The sequence below is a fragment of the Empidonax traillii genome, unplaced genomic scaffold (assembly GCF_003031625.1).
Source record: "Empidonax traillii isolate 1590-97213 ecotype Southwest subspecies unplaced genomic scaffold, ASM303162v1 scaffold201:size1909950, whole genome shotgun sequence".
Classification (NCBI taxonomy): Eukaryota; Metazoa; Chordata; class Aves; order Passeriformes; family Tyrannidae; genus Empidonax; species Empidonax traillii.
In genome coordinates this window covers 1,810,290-1,831,075 of record NW_020955394.1, presented here as the reverse complement: position 1 = coordinate 1,831,075, position 20,786 = coordinate 1,810,290, and the positions used below count along the sequence as shown (strand labels likewise).

Here is a 20,786-nt window from a genome sequence, read left to right as displayed (position 1 = left end):
TCCTTCCCCTGGAAATTAATTCATGTACAATGTTCTTTCTGCTAACAGAATAAGAACTTCCTTTAGTAATGCGTACCATCATTTCCAATATGCAAATTATGCAGTAATTAAGCCCAATCTGTGGGACAGTTTAATTAACACGATCAGGAAGTATCCTGGCAACATCATTTACTATGTATTCCAAGCCGACTTTTTCCTAAGCTTTCATTTACATTTAGCAAGAAGTGTGAATTAAAGTCACCAGAGGAAGATCCTCACTTGCCTCCATCCCCTCCCTGACTTCAGACCTCTGTGCTGATGTTTTCATTTGTTTTCTTAGAAATAGCTCAACTTATTTCCCTCTTGTTGCGTCTTCACTTTCAAATAAACATACGATTTTCTGCCGTTCCCCACCACTCAGAGTTTCACCAGAAGGATGAAAGCAGAGAAGGGCCAGGTGGCTGGTACCCCTGAAACTGTCCTTTGCATGGGAAAAAAGCAGAGAAAGAAAGGGGGAGAGGAGGCTCTGCAACCAGCACTGGCCAACACACACCACACAGATTGCCCAGAGAAGTTGTGGATATCCCATCCCTGGAAGTGCTCAAGGCTGGATGGGGCTTTGAGCAGCCTGGTCTAGTGGAAAGTGTCCCTGCCCATGGCAGGGGAGTTGGAACTGGGTGATCTTTGAGGTCCCCTCCAACACAAACCATTCTATGATTCTGTGATCTGCTTCCAGGTTCAAAACATCTTTTTGAATGGCCGGTTGACAGGCAGAGGTATAAGCAAAGCTGCCCAGATGTGCTCTCCTGCAGCTATGTCATACAACTGAAACAGCCAATATAAAATATAAGTGTGATTTCAGAGACGTAAATTAAAAGCAAATCAAAGATTTTATGGTAAGGGTTTGACAGTGCAAAGGGATCGTGATGATACAGAGTCACAAGAGCAGGAGGAAAAGCTACCACCAACTCAGAAAAATCAGGACGCTTTCCAAAAACTTTAAAGAAAGTGCTATATGTATATTTCTTTTTTAAAAAATCTTACATCAGGCAGATAAACCCCTTAGAAATGTTTAGCTTCTCAAGTTACAGAATTTAATTTAGAAGTTACACAATTTAATTCAGAAGTTATGAAATACCCAGAAATTTCAAGTCACAAAAAGTATTATTTCAGTCCTGCTGTGCCTATCAAATTAGACATCCGTGGAAAAGAAAAATAATAAAATGACCTGTTTGAAAGGCAAAAGCTTCACTCACTGGTAGCTGACCCTGAGAAGAATAGAAGTCTTTCATACCTCCTACAATAATCACTGAGTAAATACAAACAGAAAAAAACCCACACCACAGCGATCTTTTAGACCACAGGTCAGTGTTATCAGATGTGGTAAAAGGAATAATGAAGCCTGCAAATTGTAAGCCAAGGAACACCTTACTGAGCAATGAAATATGCTACATTAGCCAAGCACTTTAGAAGTCAATTTTTTCTCTAAACCTGTGCAGAACCCAAGGAAAGCTTGTGGTGAGCACACACCTTCAAGAAACTGACAGTTCATCTGTTAAATTTATAATAAGCTGCAATTAGTGAAACTGCTTGGAAGCTGGCTCTACCTTTTTTTTTTCCTTTAAATCCCCCTCTGTCAATCAGGCACTTCAGAAACACTGCATTCCTACAGAGAAGTGAAAACCTAAGTAGAAGCTTGGGAGATTAAATCAGAGCTCATAGGAGCAGTTCAGAGGAGATGGATGCTGTGAGTACATCATGCTTATCCACCTTGTCTTCCTCCCCATCCTCACCCCATCTGCCTGCACATTCACTTCCCCATAAATCTGGCCATCATTTCCGAGCAGAGACACTACACTGGCCAGGGGAAAATCGTGTTGGTTGTGTTTAGGAGAAAAAAAAGGTGCTATGATTTAAAAGAACAATGAAAAATGAGGCTTGCAAGTGTTCCTGCGAGGTAATCCAGCCTATCCCCCTCCCTGTGCTGGTTCACCCTCGGCTATGTGAGACCAGAAGGACAGTGATCCCTTCCACTCCTCCACCTCCTGGGCAGGCAGTCTTAGATGGGGCAGAAGGTAGAGGAAGCGTTTGGGGCCACCACGATAGGAAAGGTCAAATAAACTGGGAAAATGTTCTTTTTTTTTTTTTTTTTGTGAAGGTATGAGCCAGAATTTTCAAATTTCAAAGAAAGAAGGAGAGGAGGATAAGGGCACTATTTTGCTGTAGACAGAATGAGCCCACAGGATCTTTTCCATCCCTACCTGCAATCCAGTATTATAATCCTATAAGAAAAGGCCACTCATCAATTCAAATGAGCTCTTATGAAAAAGCTCTGCCTTTGGTCCTCATTTGTATAATACACACAGAGTGTAATTCCAGCTGCATTATAAAACGGAATAAACTTGTGGACTTTCATCCAAGATAATGGATTCAGAAGACATACTACTCTCTAATCAAATGCAATCAATCCCTGAAGTGGTTAAAGAGTTCTCCCTAAAGACAAAGAGGAGCATAATATAATAAGCACCTTACAGGATAATAAACTCATTCATCATACTGAGTTGTCTACATGTGGTTAAAAAAAAAACAAACCCTGCCTTTGCACTCACTACATGCAAACTTATCAGATGGTAAACATTCCTGCTACACCTGCATAAGCCAAACAAAATCTCATACTAATTTCATTTCCTTTGGGAGAAAAACGAACCTGAGAGATCCAAATTTTTATCTGAAGATGACACAAAAGAATGTTGCCAGCACAAGGTAGCGCTCCGTCACCCACAAGTGACTCCAGACATTTAGGAACACATTGGGTATTTTCATCAGATAAAGGTGAATGCAAATAAGCTGGCATAGAGCAGAACATTCATGGGCTGTAACACACCCATCCCACTGCCTTCCCACGGAGAGAAACTGCCAAATAAATCAAACAGGGAGAGGTCACAAGACGACCTGAGTGCGTAGAAGGAGAAAAATGTATTGGCAGCTCATGCTGCTTGTAATGTATGAGCAGTGTCCACATATACAGCTGCTCCTTCTTTTAGGGGGGGCTTCCAGTATTTAAAGGGCTCCACTCCCACACTCCCCATACCACAACAGTGCACTGAAGGGGAAAAGCTGATGAGGCTTCTGAAAAAACATATTCCCAAGGCACTGTCTCATTAATATAGGTGTGTGTCAGCAGCTGGAGTACAGAGGGAGCAGAGCTGGAGCAGCACATGGGGTTTGCCAGCTTGGCTCTCAGTGGACACCCTGATCTCATCAGTCTCAGCTTGCCAGGTTCACAAGAGGGAAAAGCAGAGATGAGAGCAAGCTCAGCTCCAAGGGGAGGAGAGCAGAGATGGCAGAGGGCATTTGGCAGAGCCACTGGCACAGCCCGAGGAGAAGGAAGACCAATACACTGGCAGGAATTGGCCAGGACACACACCAAACAGGATGATGAGCTAAGTCAGCCAGCCCTGGCACCAGCTTCTCTACCCAGGAAAAGACTGAAACAACAGCTATGAAGCTAATAAATGTATCGGGCAATATATTTTGGAACTGTGTTAAATTGATTGAGTAAGGAACCCCTTATTCTGGGGCAAGAGTGCCAGATCAGGAATTATTCTGCAATTCCCCTTTAAACTCACATCATCTGTTACTCCAAAGAGTACTCACCTCCAGAAAAGCCCCCAAGACTCCAGGCTATAGGATCTACTCCTTAAGACTATATTAAAATCTCCCCATTTCATTTCCACACCTCTGAATACGTGCTTCCAGTTTCCAGCCCCTGTGAAATTAAATTTCCTCAACCCACCAGGCTGTTAATCTTCAGTAAAGATGTATCCCAGTCTAAAAACAGAATAGAAGAAGGAAAGAAGCTGCTAATCCTCTGGCCACAGCTATCTCAGGCTCAGCAGGTTCTTCCAGCTCATCAAGTTGGCATGAATCAGAAGGGCTTGTGACATCGGATGTAAAGATGAGGAGACAGGAATGCATTTACAGAGAAATTCTCCCTTTATCCCAAATGTTCAGCAACTCTTTTGTGGTATTAGCCCACCTACATTTCCATAATCTGTATTATCCTCTGCACTATCTACCATCTTTCCTACTTCTGCTTCTAGACAGGATGTAACATCTTTTCACCAGTGTGTCACTGGTGATAAACTGCTTACCTTATTTCTGGTCCTAGAAAGCCAGAACACACACACACACATTGTTAATCAAGACAGTGGTATCAAAGGGAAAAAAGAAAGTCCCTTGCAGAGGCCACCAGAGTAAAGCAGAGGTACAAAGACATCCTCACAGCAGTGTAAGAACTTGAGGATGAAAGAAAGAACAGCCTTTGGCCAAAACAGTGAACCTGTAATGCAGGAGGATTAATTATAGTTGTTTTAGAAATCAGGGCCAGCAGATGTGATCAAATCTGTCTCCCCATCCTTGCTGATAAGTCTTTATAGAAGGTCATTAAAAAAAACCCAAACAAAAAAATAAAAAAAAAACCAAACCCAAAACAACCTAAAACACCTGGGAAAACTGCAAGTAACAACGGCACTTGTTCCAGCTTTGCTTCATGTGCTGCACCTGACGTGTACATGGTGCTTTTCCTGGGACACTCCGGAGGTATGGAATAATTAGACTGGGAGCACTGTAAACGTGCATTAAGAAGAGCATTTGGATTCTCCATTTTGCTCTTCCTCCTGCTCTGCTCCATCAGTTGTGCCTGACAAGGGGGCTGAGCACAGGGCAGGCAGCAGCTGGTAGGACATCCACCACCAGGCTCTTGCTCTGGTTGCCCATGTGATCCCTTCAGTGCCCGTAAGCCTGGCCAGCTGCTGCTTTTCAAAAGTTGCTGTTCTACAGAGTTAGCCAGGACAGGAGCTGTTCCACCCATCAACGAACTCCAAAAGCTTCCATAGCTACATCCTGTAGCAGGAGGTGGGAGTGGAAGGGGAACTGCAGCAGTTCTTGCAAAAAGGAAGATGCCAGGATGTCTCGCAAGCCACGGAGGACTTGCTGTAGCCCTCAACATTTACTTCCCAACCTGAGCTCCCTCCTTTTATGGATAAAGTCTCTCACATGCTGTTGCTTCTTGTTTTAGGGGGAAAAGGGCCATTTCCACTGTTGCAAATAATGCTTTTTTTATCCTGCATCACCTTTCATTCCCAGAATAATTCAGTGAAAAATGAGGTTCCTTTTTAACCCCAAAAGCCAACAAATCAAACAAAACCCATACAATTCTTGTCCTCCTTCATGAAAAGAGATGTAAAAATAGCCCTCCCCTCCAATAAAAAGACTAATAATTGTTTTTCCTCTGGTAAAATATTTCTGTTGTAAAGCCCTCTCTGACAACCCATCTAAATGCAACGAAAGTGGGTTCATGATTATGCGAATTGTATTAAGTAAATCTCCCGCTACACCTCTACACCTACTCCACTGCTCTCTTTTTCTTCCCAAGGTAATTAACATCTCTGTACAGTTGGCTTCCCACCTCCTCCACCAGTCTAAATCTCTAAAATTTCCTATTTTTGCTTTGACATCTGACTAGAATTTTTTTTTTTTCCTTTTAGGCACAGTACACACATCCACCCACCCACACGATTCAAAGCACCAGCAGCTGTTTCATGAAGAAAGTCTACAGCAAGGATTTTCAAACACTCTAGAACAAATTGTTATCCAGGAATTTCATGCAACTATTTAAAAAATATATAAACCAAGATGCTTGTGGATTATTCTCACATGAGAACTAAGATTCCTAATTTATCACAGAAAGGGAGAAGGATGCAGTAGAGACTCTTTATTTTTTCCCAGTGATTAAAATTGGGGTGAGGAAGGAGGTTACAATAAAGTAACCTATAATTAGATAGAATTACAAAACTTCCTAAAGTCATGCTTTGGGAGATGTAATAAAAGCATATAGTCTTCGTTAGAGTACAACCACATCCCTAAGTGAATAATTTAAGCACTGATCATTTTCTGCATCCTTCAAGCTGTGTGGCAACAGCTTCAGCAAAGCCTGAAGGTCCCTTTGCAGAGGTCAGGAATGGCAGAACCACACAGCATCATTAAAGACTCCTCTGCTCTTCAGCAACCTACACACCTCAGGAGTGGTTAGCAATAGGATAGCTTACTTCCTCTCCAAAATCCAGAAAAACTGTCCCTTGGCAGGAGTAACGGCCAAGAAAGACAGGTACATTATTTTTAGGAGATGACAGGGTGTCCAGGTTTCTTTTCAATAACATCACGTGGTTTCATTAACCTCTCTGGAATGTTCAGATGCCTCATCATACTCACGTCTGGTGATCAGAAACCACTCTGTGTGGGGTAGTTACTTACTGAAACACTCTGACAGAGCTTTTCTGAGAAATTTTACAGAGAGGTTTTTAAAAAGAAAAAAAATCTCCCCAGACTTGCTGGTGAGTGGTACAGCAAGAAGTCCTCAGCACAGATTTGTATTTTTGCTTTTTAACAAGCAAGAAATTTTGTTTCTGAACAGGTTTATGCACTCTCCTGGATTCAGTTGTGTATGGTCTTTCTGGAGCCAGTGACACACACACAACACTCATATAAGCAGAAAAATGAGCCAGATAAGAACAAACAGGGCCAGATGTGCTGCTGCTCTTCTGTCAAGGATACAGCTGTTGACAGCACTTTGTTATCTTTTCTCCTAAGCTTACTAACCAGCTTCTGAAGGATTTATTTCCAGAAATAATCCAGGCAGTGAACAGAGGATTTTTCACATTTCAAAGTTAATAACTTGGAAAGAGATTAATATAGAAACATTTAAGCAATACAAGTTCCACAGCCCTAGACTTTTAATTTTTTCTAAACCAAAACACATCCTCAGCAGGTGATCATGATTTCCGGCTGATTTAATCTCAAGAGACCCACCACATTTCTTGGCATTTTTTTGCTCCCTTTCTCAGCTTTTGACAAGCTCTTTTTTTCACCTGGAGCCCTACATCTTGTTTGTGCAAACATTTTTAATTTTTCCTTCCATTCCCAGGTCATCTCTACCAGATGAGCTAATACAGCAGTTCTGAAATTCCCACTGCAGATAAGCCTTAACCATTTTTTTTTCATCCTCTGAACAATCAAAAGACCTGTTCACACAAGTGCACCCAATGTTAACAGCTCTACCCACCTAAACCTGTCTTAGCAACTGTTGACAATCTCCTGCAGACACAACTCCAGGCAATGTACTATCCTCCCAGTTATTACATCCTGCACCTCCCCTCAGCCTGAATTTCTGAATACTTGATATGACCTTGAGCAAATAAAGGATGATGCAAGTGGGGAGTCTCATCCTTGGCTGACAGCTCTGCTTCTCCTTTATGCTGTATTTCTTCATCACCAAATTCCAAAGAAAATGTTCTCAAGTTACTTTAAGGTCTAGAGAGAAACTAAAGCTTAAGTCACTTTAATCAAGCCAAGTATTCCCTTACTACAGGCACCACAAATATTTTAAGATCATCAGGCATTGTTGTTTTCCCTATTTTCATTCACTCTTGCTTCAAAGACTTACTCTTTGAGAAGAGTAAGTCCTGGTCTATGCAGCAGAAGGATCCAGTGCACACCTCAGTCTGCTCACCTCAAAAGGATACTGATACTTGTGTTAAAATGTCCATTTCATTTTCTATCTGCATCAGTCCTGCTTCAGTTTTCCCTAACCCCAACACTGGCATTTCTCTCCGATACTCCACAGGCTGAATGATTTATATCTGCACAGGACCCCCTCGGAGAATAACATTTTGGGCACTTCCCACACCTCTGAGGTGCCCATCCCATCACCCCATGCAGAAACCCTTACACCCCATGCCTGATACCTGCACTGAAACTGCAGGGCTGCTGCTGACCCAGCACCTTCACCCCAGCCTGCCCCAGAGCAGCAGCCTCTGCCTGGGAGCCACCAGCACCACCACTGATGGCAACTCTGCCTTGAATTGAGAGTTCTCCCTGAATCTCTCAAAGTGATGCTAAAAAATCTGGAGGCTGCATCACTACAACACTAACACCTTTAAATCAAATCAGAAAACAGCCATTAAAAATAATAATTATTTACTGCAAGTTGCTTCACTGTCTCAGTGAGAGACCAGTTCCAGCTAAGCTTAGGCTGGTGGGCTGTGACTCAGGCCAGGCCAGATGTTCTGATCTCAATCTGCTCATCATACCAAATGAAGGAGAACTCTACAAAAGGAGCAGCTGCCTCAGAGAGCAGTCTGCTCCAGTTTCACTAGTTACAGCTACAACAAGCCCAAAAGGAACCCCAAAAAGCAACTTGAGACTTTCCAGGCATCTTTTAAAAAGTCCTTTGGTTTAGCAGTATTTGTACTAGAACATGTCTCCAGCAGATGAACATCATTCTCCAGCACAGGCTGGGAAATTTGAACCAGGAAAAGTCCAGAACTCATCTCATGAGAATGATTAAATGACACCAAATTATTTTAAAGGCTCTACTATGGATTAACAGCACATACACACTGGTATTTATTATCGCTGCTCTGCCTCAACAGTAAAGTACTACTCTATCCTATTCTTATATATTATATTAACTATTTGAGGTAGTCCTGTGCAGAGCCAGGAGCTGGAATCAATGACCCTCGTGGGTCCTTTCTATCTCAGGATATTTTACAATTCTATGACTATATAATGTATATATAAAATCATAAAACCACAACTAATGTTTTTACTCAGTAGTCATCTCCCTAGCATAAAAGCAATGAGATGTTTATGGTAGCATGCACACACACTGTGCACACTGGAAGACAGGATTATGCATTAAAATTGTATTTTAAACCATTCTTTGTATTTCAAAAGATGTTCTTTTTATATGGGGTGTTAATTAGCTCCATTTGTTGACTCCGGTATCATCTCCAGTGCTAACAGTCATGCTGAAATTAGCTCCAATAGTTCATGAAATACTTATATACTATGGCAATGAGAAGACAAAGGCCATCAAATATGCTCATATTTCTGTATTAATCAGCCAGATCAGTACTGGAAATCTTTTCTTATGACATATGAAGGTTTCTTTTGTGAACAAGTGCGGACAAGAAGGCAGAAATACTGGATCAGCAAAATCAGACCTCCAGAGGTCAAAACCTGGACACCTTTGCACTGGCTTACCCTAACACAGAGTCACCCTCAAGCTGCATGTGTCTCCTGGGCACAGTGTCACATGCTGCCTTCTGATAAAAGGTCATCAAAGTGTCACATGCTGCCCTTAGATGAAAGGTCCTTCTCGTGTTGGTTCTCAGTGTCAGACACATAAATAATATTGAGCTCATACTTCTCCCCATCCAGGTTTTATGGTTGGCACACTTTCTGGGACCACCAGAAGAGATTTCCCACACAGGTTGGAAGAAACTGTGAGGCAGAAGAAGTTTTGGAGAAAAAAAAAATGCCCATCTCAGTTACCCAGTGGTGAAAAAAAAAAAAAGCTTTGAGAAAATAGAATAAAAAATATTTTCTGCTAATGTAATTGGATTTTACTAGCAGGGACTCTCTGGAAATCATAGTCCTGCCAATGCTGCTGTCAGCAAAATAATCCTCAGGACAAGAAGTGAGGCCTCTTGGCATTTCAGCAGGCATAGGGCAGCTGGCTGGGACCCCAACAGCACCACACTCTTCTGGGATACAGCACACAGCAGTGTGACAAGCAGTGGCCATAAATATAAAAGTAGGGCAGGCAAAACTAGAAATCAAAGAATCTCCATCCCTTTGACAAAACACACAAATACGTTCACCCACACCTTTCCAAATCATAGCATTTAATACAGGATTTTTCTATACACATTAAAAGAAAAGGCAACACACCACTTTGTAAGGTCACTTTTCATGTGTTTTTATGTCCCTTTATCTTTGGCTACTCAAGGCTGTAAAACATCCTCTGTAGTTTCACTACAGAACTATTAAACCTGAAAAATTAGGCAGTTAAAAAACGTAGGCATTTAAAAAAAATGTAGGCATTTAAAAATAGAGCACCCTGCATCACTTAATTCATTGGGTGTAGGGTCAGATGAACACATCCTGATAACTCTGAATGCCAGGTGAGAAGGTGATGTTTTGATTGTTTCTGCTCCATGTTCTCACAAATCAGATCCATGAGGTCCTGGAGGCAGTTAAATGCTGCCACACCAACGCAGACCCCTGGTGAGGTACACACTGCCAGAAGCCTTTAATAACTCATTGCCAAAAAATTTGTAATATATAAATTACTTGGTAGGTTTTTCCTAAGAAAGAGTTGCTATTGGTTTAGTGGCTGAATTTACGTCAATGAAATAAAAAAAGAAGAACAAAAAGAACTCTCAAGATGAAGGAATTTCATCTGTGCTACCATACCCTGCAATTGTTTTCCTGTGAAAGAAAAGATTCTCAAATCTAAGAGTCACCTTTTGGCAAAATACTCTAGGATATTTTTAACAACCGTGCCTTAAAATAATTCCTTTTCCGTGGGCAAAGAAAATGATCTGTTTTGAGTGTCTGAACACATCACTGGAAGGATTCTGAATTTCCTCTCTGTGCCTCCAGTCGTGACAACATGGAAAGCGTGGTCAGAAATAGGTGGGCAGCTATTCAATTAGGTAGCAATTAGGACCAGTACAGGAACTGACAAAGCCAGAAATACATCAAATATTAGCAGACTTACATATTACCCCTTCTTACCTCCTTAAATATCTGCTGCCACAGCCTGCTGGGGCTCTGTCCCTGTCAGCTTCATTGTGCTCTGGAAATCACAGTCTGCTGCATATATGCCATTAAATCAAACTGTCATCACAACTTACAATGTCCTGTACTTGCTTTGGGGACCATTATGTGAATACTGATTGGCAAAATTTGGCCCATATTCTTATTCTCAGTAATTGCAATTTACTTCAGAAAAAGACCCACGGATTTTGCTTTCCCAGCACAGCAAGTTTTCTGGTTCTCTCTTCAGTACTTTCACACACTTATGCCCAACTTAGCTGCTGCTCTCCAGAATTCAAGGTAATTGTCAGGTAATAAATTCTTAAATGATCTAGTAACTGGGAATGAGTGTCAGACAGCTAGGTTTTTTTTCCCCTGAAACACAGGTTTCCCAGGTTTCCCTGAAACATAGTCTTTATTCCTATATCATGGAACATTACACAATTACTCTTGCAATCTAGTCATCTTTTAAACCCTGACTTTAATTTTTTCTAGTCATCTGTTTAAGTATCTCTCATAGACAACTTAGGACTGGCATCTGAGATGACTCTTGCTGCGTCACTTTTCTCTGCTGCTGCCGACTCAGTATGTCTCACTGTACGCTTTATTGCTGGCTATTTATTTTTAAGCTAGCTTTATGTTCATTGTTAACAACTCATTTCTCAAAAGAGAAAAATGATGTTGTTGTAATCACAAGTTCTGTAGAAATAAAACATATGAACATCTGAAAATGAGGGCAGAAGCTTGTTTCTGAGGGATTATATTTCCGTCTCAAATTCCTTTCCCCCTTCTCTGTACTGTTTGGATAACACATATTTCCAGTTTATAAAAAATAAATAAACCCATCAAGCTGGGCACTACCATGCATTATTCCTGAAGATGATAGAGGCTATTGGTCTGCATAATTTTCATACTGTCAAACCTTCTTTTCACCTCCAAAAGATAGATCAATGTAGGTCACTTTTAATGAGGAGCCTTGTGTGTGGCTTTCCCCACACACTGCACAGCAGTTGGGCACTTAAATGTTCACGTTCTCCCTGCACCATCTGCATATTTTGTCATTTTTCAACAGGGTTGACTTTTGCCCACAACACTGGACACTTTCACATGGCTGCATCATTAACTCTGAATCAGTGTGTGCCCTTGCATTTTACTGTATCATTTCCTCCACCATTCATTATGCCACAGTTAGCCTCTGGCTAGAAACCTCTTAAAACATCATGATGAAATTACTTTCTTGACAACATACAAGTCAATTACTATGTAATTAAAAGATATACTAATCTATTCCCTTGTTTGGTCATGGTATCTTGCTTAAGATCATCCAGTGCATTCTTTTATGGTACCTGTTAAATCCTTTGCTATAAATTGTAAGATACTGTACACAGCACCTGTTTTTCTGTCAAAGACACAGGAATTATAATAGCTGTTCTCTTCTAGCTTTGCAAACATGAGGAATTAAAGTGGTATAAGCTGTTTTGCATCTAAGGTCTCCACTATCCAGTGCTTGATTCCCCAGGCATTTCAATGGGGTTTTTTTTTTGTCATTGGGCTGAGAGGATTTGGAAGAAACCTGGCACCTGAAGATGTACACCCACTCCTGGCTGCCCTCCATATGTGACTCCAGGTTTTCAGCATAAGACTCTTGCACATCCCTCTGCAAGGTAAGAGTTAAGCTGTCCTGACTTTACCCTGCTTCCTATCTTTACCCTACTCTCTTTCTATCCCATTTTTCTCTGCTGTAATGTCCATCCTCACCACCTCCACGTGCACCAGCCAGGCCCTCCTGTCCTTCTCTACCACTTGGCAAAAGGGTAAGGACAAGAAGGCAGTGCTGTATTGTGCTGGGCAGCAGAGACAAGCAGCTCCTCTGCCTTTCTGCCAGCCAGGCTCACAAAATGAGCTCCCAATATTTATACCTTTAAACACACGGGCTCAGCAGTTCCCTTAATCCCCCTCTTTAAGACCACTGCAAAATCCTGGTACTCCCCTCTGCCCTCAGCATCCCTCCCCATCCTCCTGCACCCCAGGTGTGTGGGGATGAGGGACAAGGAGGAAATAGGGACAGGCTATGCCTGCTGGGAGAAGAGAGGAGGGGGCTGAGAGACAGGGGACTGCGGAGGGTCTGGACCTTTGAGGACAGCAGCAGCTGCCTGAGGAGAGCCAATCCTGCCAGAATCACAGCCCATCAGGTCAGTGCTGCAGCAGGAGGAAATACTCATCAGGCTGACATTACACAGCCTGCCCTGTGCTTGGCACGACAGCAGCACTAACAGGGTCCAGCAGCCCCGGGCTCCTCTGCAACTCAACACGCTGCCCAGAGCGACACGCTGAATGCTACAAGTAAAAGAAAGCTTATGCAACCAGGTAATGAGCAATATTTAAGTGAAGTACCCTGTGGACTTGATCACTTTAAAATATTTTTATTGTTACTATATAACATCAACGAAAGGTAAAAACCCTACCAAATTAACCCAATAGCTGCATACAAGTTGGATTTAACTGAGATTTCTCTGCAAGCCAATGTGCATTGCATATGTTTGTCTCAAATAAACTGTTAGAACAGCCCTTTCGCAGTTCAGACAAGGATGGAGAGTTTTAAGAAACACACATCCTTTGCCAGCACCTTCCTCCTAGGGCCAAGTCCCTTCATTTATTTGAGCTTCAGCTTTTTTGTCCTTAAGACAGAGATAACTCCTGCCCGCAGTGATGCTGTGATGCTAATCCATCTGGTATTTGCCACCACACAGGAAATGTTATTCTAATAAGCGAGGTGTACAGAAAGCAGGACACCGTCATCTGAAGTTGTCTATATTCTTTCTCACAGTCTTACCCAGTTTCATTTTTTCCCTGGAAAAGTAGGTCAAAACACTAAACAATAATTGGTTGAGGGGAAAAATGCAACTTTTAACTTATTTGGGCATAGTCACTAATTTTTTCCCAAATTAGCACTCTTAAAATGGACATGCAGGGTCACGGGACTCTCCAGAGGCGAGCGTGAAGGCAGCATTTCCTCTCAACCTGTTCCTTAATCAGCAAAGATTCAATACAAGAGGAATAATTTATGTGGCCAGCAATTGATTCTCGCTTGGGAGGCCCCACGGGAGAATTCAAATCACGGAACGCTCACCTTCTTCTGGGACATACTAGAACGGGGGTGGGGAGGTAGAGGGGGCTGTTCCTTCTGAATGACTTTTGGGCAGATTACAAAGCAAAGCCCAGATGCCCACCTTATTCTCAGCACACGCTTTCCAGTCACAGCTCTGGGTAGGAGCTCTGGCTGTGGGCACACGCTGCCCCTGCAGCTTCGCCTGCCACATACAGTAATTACTTTGTTTTCATTAATTGCTCTTAATGCATGCATGCACAGCCACAAATCAGGCGACCCACTGCTGCGAGTACAGCAGTTTTGGCTTGGAAGTCACACTCGCCTGGGTTTGTAAAGACACCAGCCCACTACAATCAGCACCAGCTTCTGCCAAGCAGAGGCATCCACGGGGTATAAGCAAATTTGGGGGGGGGCTCAGCTGTCCCCAGCAAGCTGCAGGGGCTGTGTGTGCCCACCACAAACTGGGGCAGAGAGCTGGCATTTCTGGGAACGAGCACACCGGCACAAACAGGATAATGATGGGATGTATTAATGCTGTACCGGTGTCAATGAGACATTACCATCAATTTAAGCAGGCAGCACGGCTGATTTATAAGCCAATATATAACCAAATATAGCACAGGAGATGTTTGGAAAAACAAGTATGTGAAATAGGCATGACAAATAGAAAAGCTTTATTAAGGGATGATTTCTGTGATCTCTATCTCCCAGAACAGTGATATTTTAACATCCTCATCCAAACAGGAATGCAGATAAACAGGCTGTGAACTCATCTTGTTGCCCTGTGGTTCGTGCTTTGACAGAAATGACCAATGATTTTTGTACATGAGTAAAATGTTTTCACTTATACCTCTGACTGGGGTCTGTCAGGGCAAAGTGGTCACCCATCAAGTGACCTTGGAGGGCCTAATTAGAGGGATAAATCTAGTGTATGTAGTAAAAGCAGTTGTCTGAGCAACCTATTCAACCCAACTGACTGTGATTCTTACAGAAAATACTTCAGTACACTCTCTGGCAATGTAAAACAAAATAAGAAAAAATGTGGGGGCAGAGTCTTCATGTCTAACTTGTCACCTAAGGCTGATGAACTCCAGTGCAAAAGCTAAAGAAAATTAAGTACTAACCTGTGAATAGTTCAGCCAGGCACAAGTGAATATGCAGTTGGCATTTACATTAAAAGCTCTAGTCTGTGTGTGTCTGTCTCCTCATTCCCTTTAAAAAGAACATTTTTTTCGCCAAAAAGGCCTCAGCCTTATCTACCCAATATAGGTGGCTGTTTTAGATACTGTGCCACAGACTGGGTTTGGACACTTAAGGTTCTTGGCTCATTACGATCATGAACGCAAATCAGTCAGAGACAAGATCAGTTAAGTTGGGCAAAATCACTTTTAAGGTGCCCTGTGTTTTTCCAGTTATCACTACAAGTCTCCATAATGGATTATATAAAAAAATTGAGTATTTATGAACTTAAGTGTTTAATGCAGCCCCTCTGTGCCTGTCTCCAGCCAGGGCTGACAGTCACGCCCCTCTCCACACAGCAAACACGCCGGGGTACCACCAGCCTCCTACCTTGGCTCCATCCACACTGATAATCCGATAGCTGTTTCTCGTGCTGTCATAGAAGTAGGAAACAGTTACAGCCTGCTTGCTTGCAGGAACCCAGTTCTTCTTCGTGCTGGGGTCAATTTGGAAGACATGGGCTCTGGTGGTGAAGATGGGCTGTTCTCTGGAATAGGGAGGGACAGGAGAAATGGATGCATGAGTCTGCAGAAGATGAAATGTTCCAGAAGCCCAGCCTTGACCAGGCATGTTGAAAGCACAAGGCAGAGAGTGCCTGGCAATCCCCCAAATGAAAAGACAGAGCAGTGACTCTGCCAAGCCATGATCCAGCCTTGGGTACCTCTCCTTGGCATCACTAAGTGACATTCAGCACCCTAAAGTTACTGCCATAGAGAAACAGTCGGCTTTTTTCTCCCTGCATCATACTAACTCAGTACCCACCTCTTCCTCAAAACACTTATTTGCAGGAAAGGACATTCACATGCATTCTTTCTTTTCCCATCCATGTATTTTGCCAGAAGCAATAAGCCCCCCACAGCTGGATTTCCTCCTATCAACATTCCTGCTCACTGCTACCTACAGCCAGGGCTCTTCTGTGGATGCACTAAGGACCCCAGTGACCTACAGGCACAGTACAATTACTGAAATATTAATCTCTCTCCTCAGGATCCCACTGCTCTGAGGATGTGCATGAAAATTTCATCAGATGCAAAACCAGTCAATCATCCTGGGAAGCAAGGGGAAAAAAGAAACACAACTAACCCCAGAGTTGATATATATATATATATATATAGCCTTTTAGTTCAGCTCTCAGTGGATGATGTACCACCCCTGACACCTCATTCCTAAACACGAGCTCTCCTTGGATGCTTTTTCTCATCAAGAGAACTGTGCACACAGTGGAGAGGTTTCGTTTTACCATCAACATGTGACAATGCAAATCACACATAAAAGCAGAGAAGACAAAGGACCAAAAGAAACAACGTGACACCCAAAAAAATCATCCAGGCTAAAGATCAGAATTAAGAGTTACTTAAATGCCATAGAACTAAATTATCTTCCAACGAGACCTTTAATCCAAGTTTAGCAGCAAAAGTGAACTGCAAATCAAGTTCTGCTGTGCTTTTATATACATTTTTATGCTTTTGGTTCTTAAAAGCTGCAGTATATAATGTTCTGTATTAAGTGTACTGCTCAGTATATTCTTATCCCATACAAAATATTGTATCATGAATAGGTACGCTTGACAGAATTATGACAGGATTCAAAAACTATTGTTCTACAAGAGTTACCACCTAGAATATTGACCACATGGAAACTGAAAAGGCTGCCAGGATTAATTTTGCACAGAGCAAATGAAAAGAGGCAGGCAAAAGGCCAGAGAGACCTCTTGTTCTCGTATGTTATTCTTTCTTGCTCGTAGAAATAATTATCTTCTATTATTCTCAGTCTCATAGTTTTAGAATTATGTTTTTATTAAGATTTACATAATCTTCAGCTCCTTCTATAGCCATCTGTGCGTTTTTTGAACAACACAACTTCAGGTACTGTATGTAGGAATCCTATAAACCCTCACACGTGATCTTAATCATTGCAGTTAAATTAAAATCCAGGGGAGAAAATTTGCAACTATCAAACAGATAAAGTGGTTTAAGAGTAGAATTAGCTCGGTGGAGTTATGGAGTGAACTTGCAAATCTCAGAAAGGCCTCAGGAGGGAGAAAATGAAACAGCGGTTTTCTCCTTGCAAGACTTATGCAAAGTTCTACATTTTTCCATTTCTGGATGGACAGCTGTGCTGAACCATGTAAAATACTTACTTGAAATACACTGAAATTAGAATGGGACTGTCATGTTACAGCTGTCAAAGAGTAGCATTTGCTTCAGTTCTTCCTTATCAGTAACTCACTGAACCCAGCTCTCATTTCACAGGCTAATATTGATGCCATCCTCAACTGGGAGGAAAGAAAGGGCAGGTCTCCATTTAAAAGTATTTCCAGCATCCATTACACTGGATTAGCACTGTAACGCCCACGAAGGTCATGGAGTTTGTCTGCAATAATGAATACAGGGAGGGGGAGTTTCTCGCAAGCTGCTTAATTGTAAAAATATGTACTTTTCCCAAGTGAAGGATAATTTTGAATTTATTTTGCCTTTTACTTAGTTCTGTATTTTTAGTTGATTCCCCTAAAAAATTGGTTTTGCTACAGTAATATGACCTAAATATCACAGTTTAAACTTTCTGAAGCTTAAACTCCATGCAAACCTATTCCATGCACAACTTTATCTCTGTTACGTCATCTTAATGATACCAGAAAACGCTGTTAAAATTATGCCTGGCCTCTTTGCTGCAGGAGCAGTAAGCATATGAATTAAATCTGGAGATAATAAAAGTAGAATGAAGGAAAAAACTCCACAACCATCTATCTCCATTTCTTCCGGAGACTTGAAGCAACTTCTGCCATCAACTGGAGCTGTATACATGCACCTAAGTGGATAAATTCATGGATAACGAAGCTCAGGGCTCGAGATAGCCAACTATCCATTAATGTGGGGCTTTTATTAAGAAGTAAAGGCAAAACCTTTGTTTCTAAATCATAAACGATTATTAAACAACAAGGAAACACACCACCACCACCACCACCACCCATCTTGTTTATCTGTGTGGAAACAGCAGCCGTAACACTCACAGTGATAGTTGCCAGTTGATAAATTATTAAAAATAAGAAAACACAATGTGTAAACTTAAGCATTTTAACTCATTTGAGGTAAGTGAGCTGTTGACCTTCCACTGAGACTCAGATTTGGAAGGGTCAGTTGGATGCTCCACCTGCCTCTGACCTTTCTGCTATAGGTGGCTCTACAAGGCAGCAAAGCCCCAGGACTGATCTTTGACCCCTTGGAGAAGAGGAAGCACCCCCAGGACACAGCCTCCTGGATTTCCCAGTGTTTCCTCATAATAATTAAGGAAGTGCATTTCTGTGGCTGTGTCTGCCCTCCTGCAGGTCTGTGCTCAGCTCTTACCCCAAGGAGCCAAAACCCATCGGCAGGGCCCATGACCCAGCACTGGGAGCCGGTGCCATCACACCTTCCCACACACCACAGTGGGTTGGGAAAGGCAACAGCATTGACAAACTCCAGTGGCGCAGCTTTTAACACAGGGGGAAACATCCTCCTTCACTGCATCCCAAACTCCTTTGACCACTGAGGCACACACAGGCAACTATAAAACTGCAGCACTCAATTTTCAAATTAAACCCTTTAGGTACTTTTAAAACACTTTGCCAGGGACCTACAGAGCTGTAAATGGAGACAGATTATTCTGTGTAACTCACTTGCAGCTTTTGACATTCAAGAAAGCACTTTACTGGTAGAGGAACAACTTTGTTTCCCAGGGCTCCTTTCATTTTCATTTCATCAGAGATTTATCAACTTTTATGATAAAACAACAGCAATGCTAACTCGAAGCTCCTACAGCACATCCTGCGTGGTTTGAGCCCCATGAGCTGGTCGTTCCATGAGGCTGCCAGTTTGCCTGGGGATGCAGGGAACAGCAGCACTGCCAGCTGGGCTGTGGACCCACACATCAGAAGGCAAAGAGAATTCATGAATGTTTAAAACCTCATTAATTTTAACCAAAGTTGGTAATGATTGATTAAATACTCTTTAAAAAAACCTCAACTGTTTAAAAATCAATTAGACAGTAACATCCACTCTTCAGAGTAAAGCTGCTTGAAAAGTAGAAAACGAAAAGTACAAAATTACACCTAAGAGTTCTTTGTTTAGCAACGCAATTTAAGACAGAAAATGCTTTTTATTATTACATATGGCAAGCATGTTTTATAAATATAATCGTAATTTTCAAGTCACGGTTTTACACATTTTAGTTGACCTCTAATTTCTGTCCTTCTGTCATACGAGACAAATTTCAAGTAAAAAACAACCATTCTCCATCAATGTCATTAACCTTTTCTGAAGAACTGACAAAGTGAAAACCAAGACTCTCAAGCTAACTAACTGCTGTGCAGCTGTGTGAGACACAGTATCACTTTCTGGTTAATACACAACCATGCCAAATTTTACAAGTGTGTGACTAGCTGCAAGCCATGTGTTCTACATTACTCTTCCTAATCAACGGGAATGAGCTCTCACTTAGGAAAAGTTCAAATTATTTAATTCAAATTTCCTTGTTTATCACTTGAATCATGAGCACAACCACTGATTTAAATCACTTCAGCTGTAAAGAGCCTCTGCTGACTGGCAGCCAGCCCCCTGAGGGCTGTGGGATGCTCCTGGATGGTGGAGCCGCAGCACGGAGAGAGAGCCCTGGCATTGGTGAGAGCCGGGACCCAGGACCCAGCCACGCGTGGGGCCACGTGGAACAGCTCCAGCTCCGAACGAGGCACTGCTGATGTGAACACTTCTGCACTGCAGCAACCCTTTCTGGTAGTAAATACAACACAGTGACTCACGTGGGTGCCAGCGGGATCGCCACTCAAATACTTTTAAATGCACAAAGAGTCCAGTGCACATCGGGTGGATGCACTGACTGCACAGTAAATAGAACAAAGCAGCTCCTTTAATTTTTTGTAGGATCTGGAACATCAAATATATTTGTGACGGGATCTCTGGTACTCCACCAGTGGCAAAACCACTATTAGCACATTTTGCTAAAACTTTCATTAGCGGATCACTTAAAATTTCCGCGATGAGGATTCCTAGTTTACAGGACAGGATTATTTGTGCTCTCCCCACATTAACAGTAGACAGCCTTGCATTCTCTGTCTAATTTATCAATTGAAATAAAAATATTTTTTGAAAGCACACATCCTCACATATCTACCATTTGGTGGAGGATGCACATGCCTGCAAAGAGCGCAGCAGCGTAGAGATTTTTGAACGTGGTGCTTCCTGCATCGTGCACACACTGAGCTTTATACTACCTGACAGCACCAGCAAACTGCAGTGATTTGCTGTAACAAGTATTAGATAATGAGGATCTTCCAAGAAGGAAGAGTAGATACAAATGCAAAATCCTACTTTGTGACACATCCCCTATCACTGGTCATGATACAAAAAAATTTATTTGCTAAACACAACATGATGAACTTGTTGTTAATAGTTATTTGGGTTGAATACCACTACTACTGCCTGACAGTGCAACAAAAAGAATTTATCCTCTGTGTACTTCTTCACATACCGTAGTTTGGAATGCCATTTGTATTTATTTATGATCGTTCAAAAACAAGCAACATTGCTAAAAAGAAGAGTGCTCTTCCCACACCAGCCCTACCAGGCATGGCTTTCACATTACCTGCCCTCAACTCGTGTGACAGTGGGACAGGCACTATGTCAGCTCCCAAAGCCACCCAGCATTACCAGTGCCTCTGACTTCTCCAAAATGCATGCCAAGCTCCAAAGGCTAAGACACATTAGCAAGGCAAACTCATGCCTTTGGTCCCAAACAAAACTGA

At 42.1% G+C, this 20,786-nt stretch overlaps 1 protein-coding gene across 3 annotated transcripts in view; it reads right to left on the bottom strand.

Annotated features, from left to right (window-relative positions):
- HOMER2 (homer scaffold protein 2) overlaps positions 1 to 20,786 on the bottom strand; it is a 57,307-nt gene that overhangs the window by 17,978 nt on the left and 18,543 nt on the right. For all 3 annotated transcript variants that reach the window (XM_027887016.1, XM_027887017.1, XM_027887018.1), the window contains exon 2: positions 15,323 to 15,479. In XM_027887016.1, coding sequence (XP_027742817.1) covers positions 15,323 to 15,479 — 157 coding nt within the window. The remainder of the gene's footprint in view (positions 1 to 15,322; positions 15,480 to 20,786) is intronic.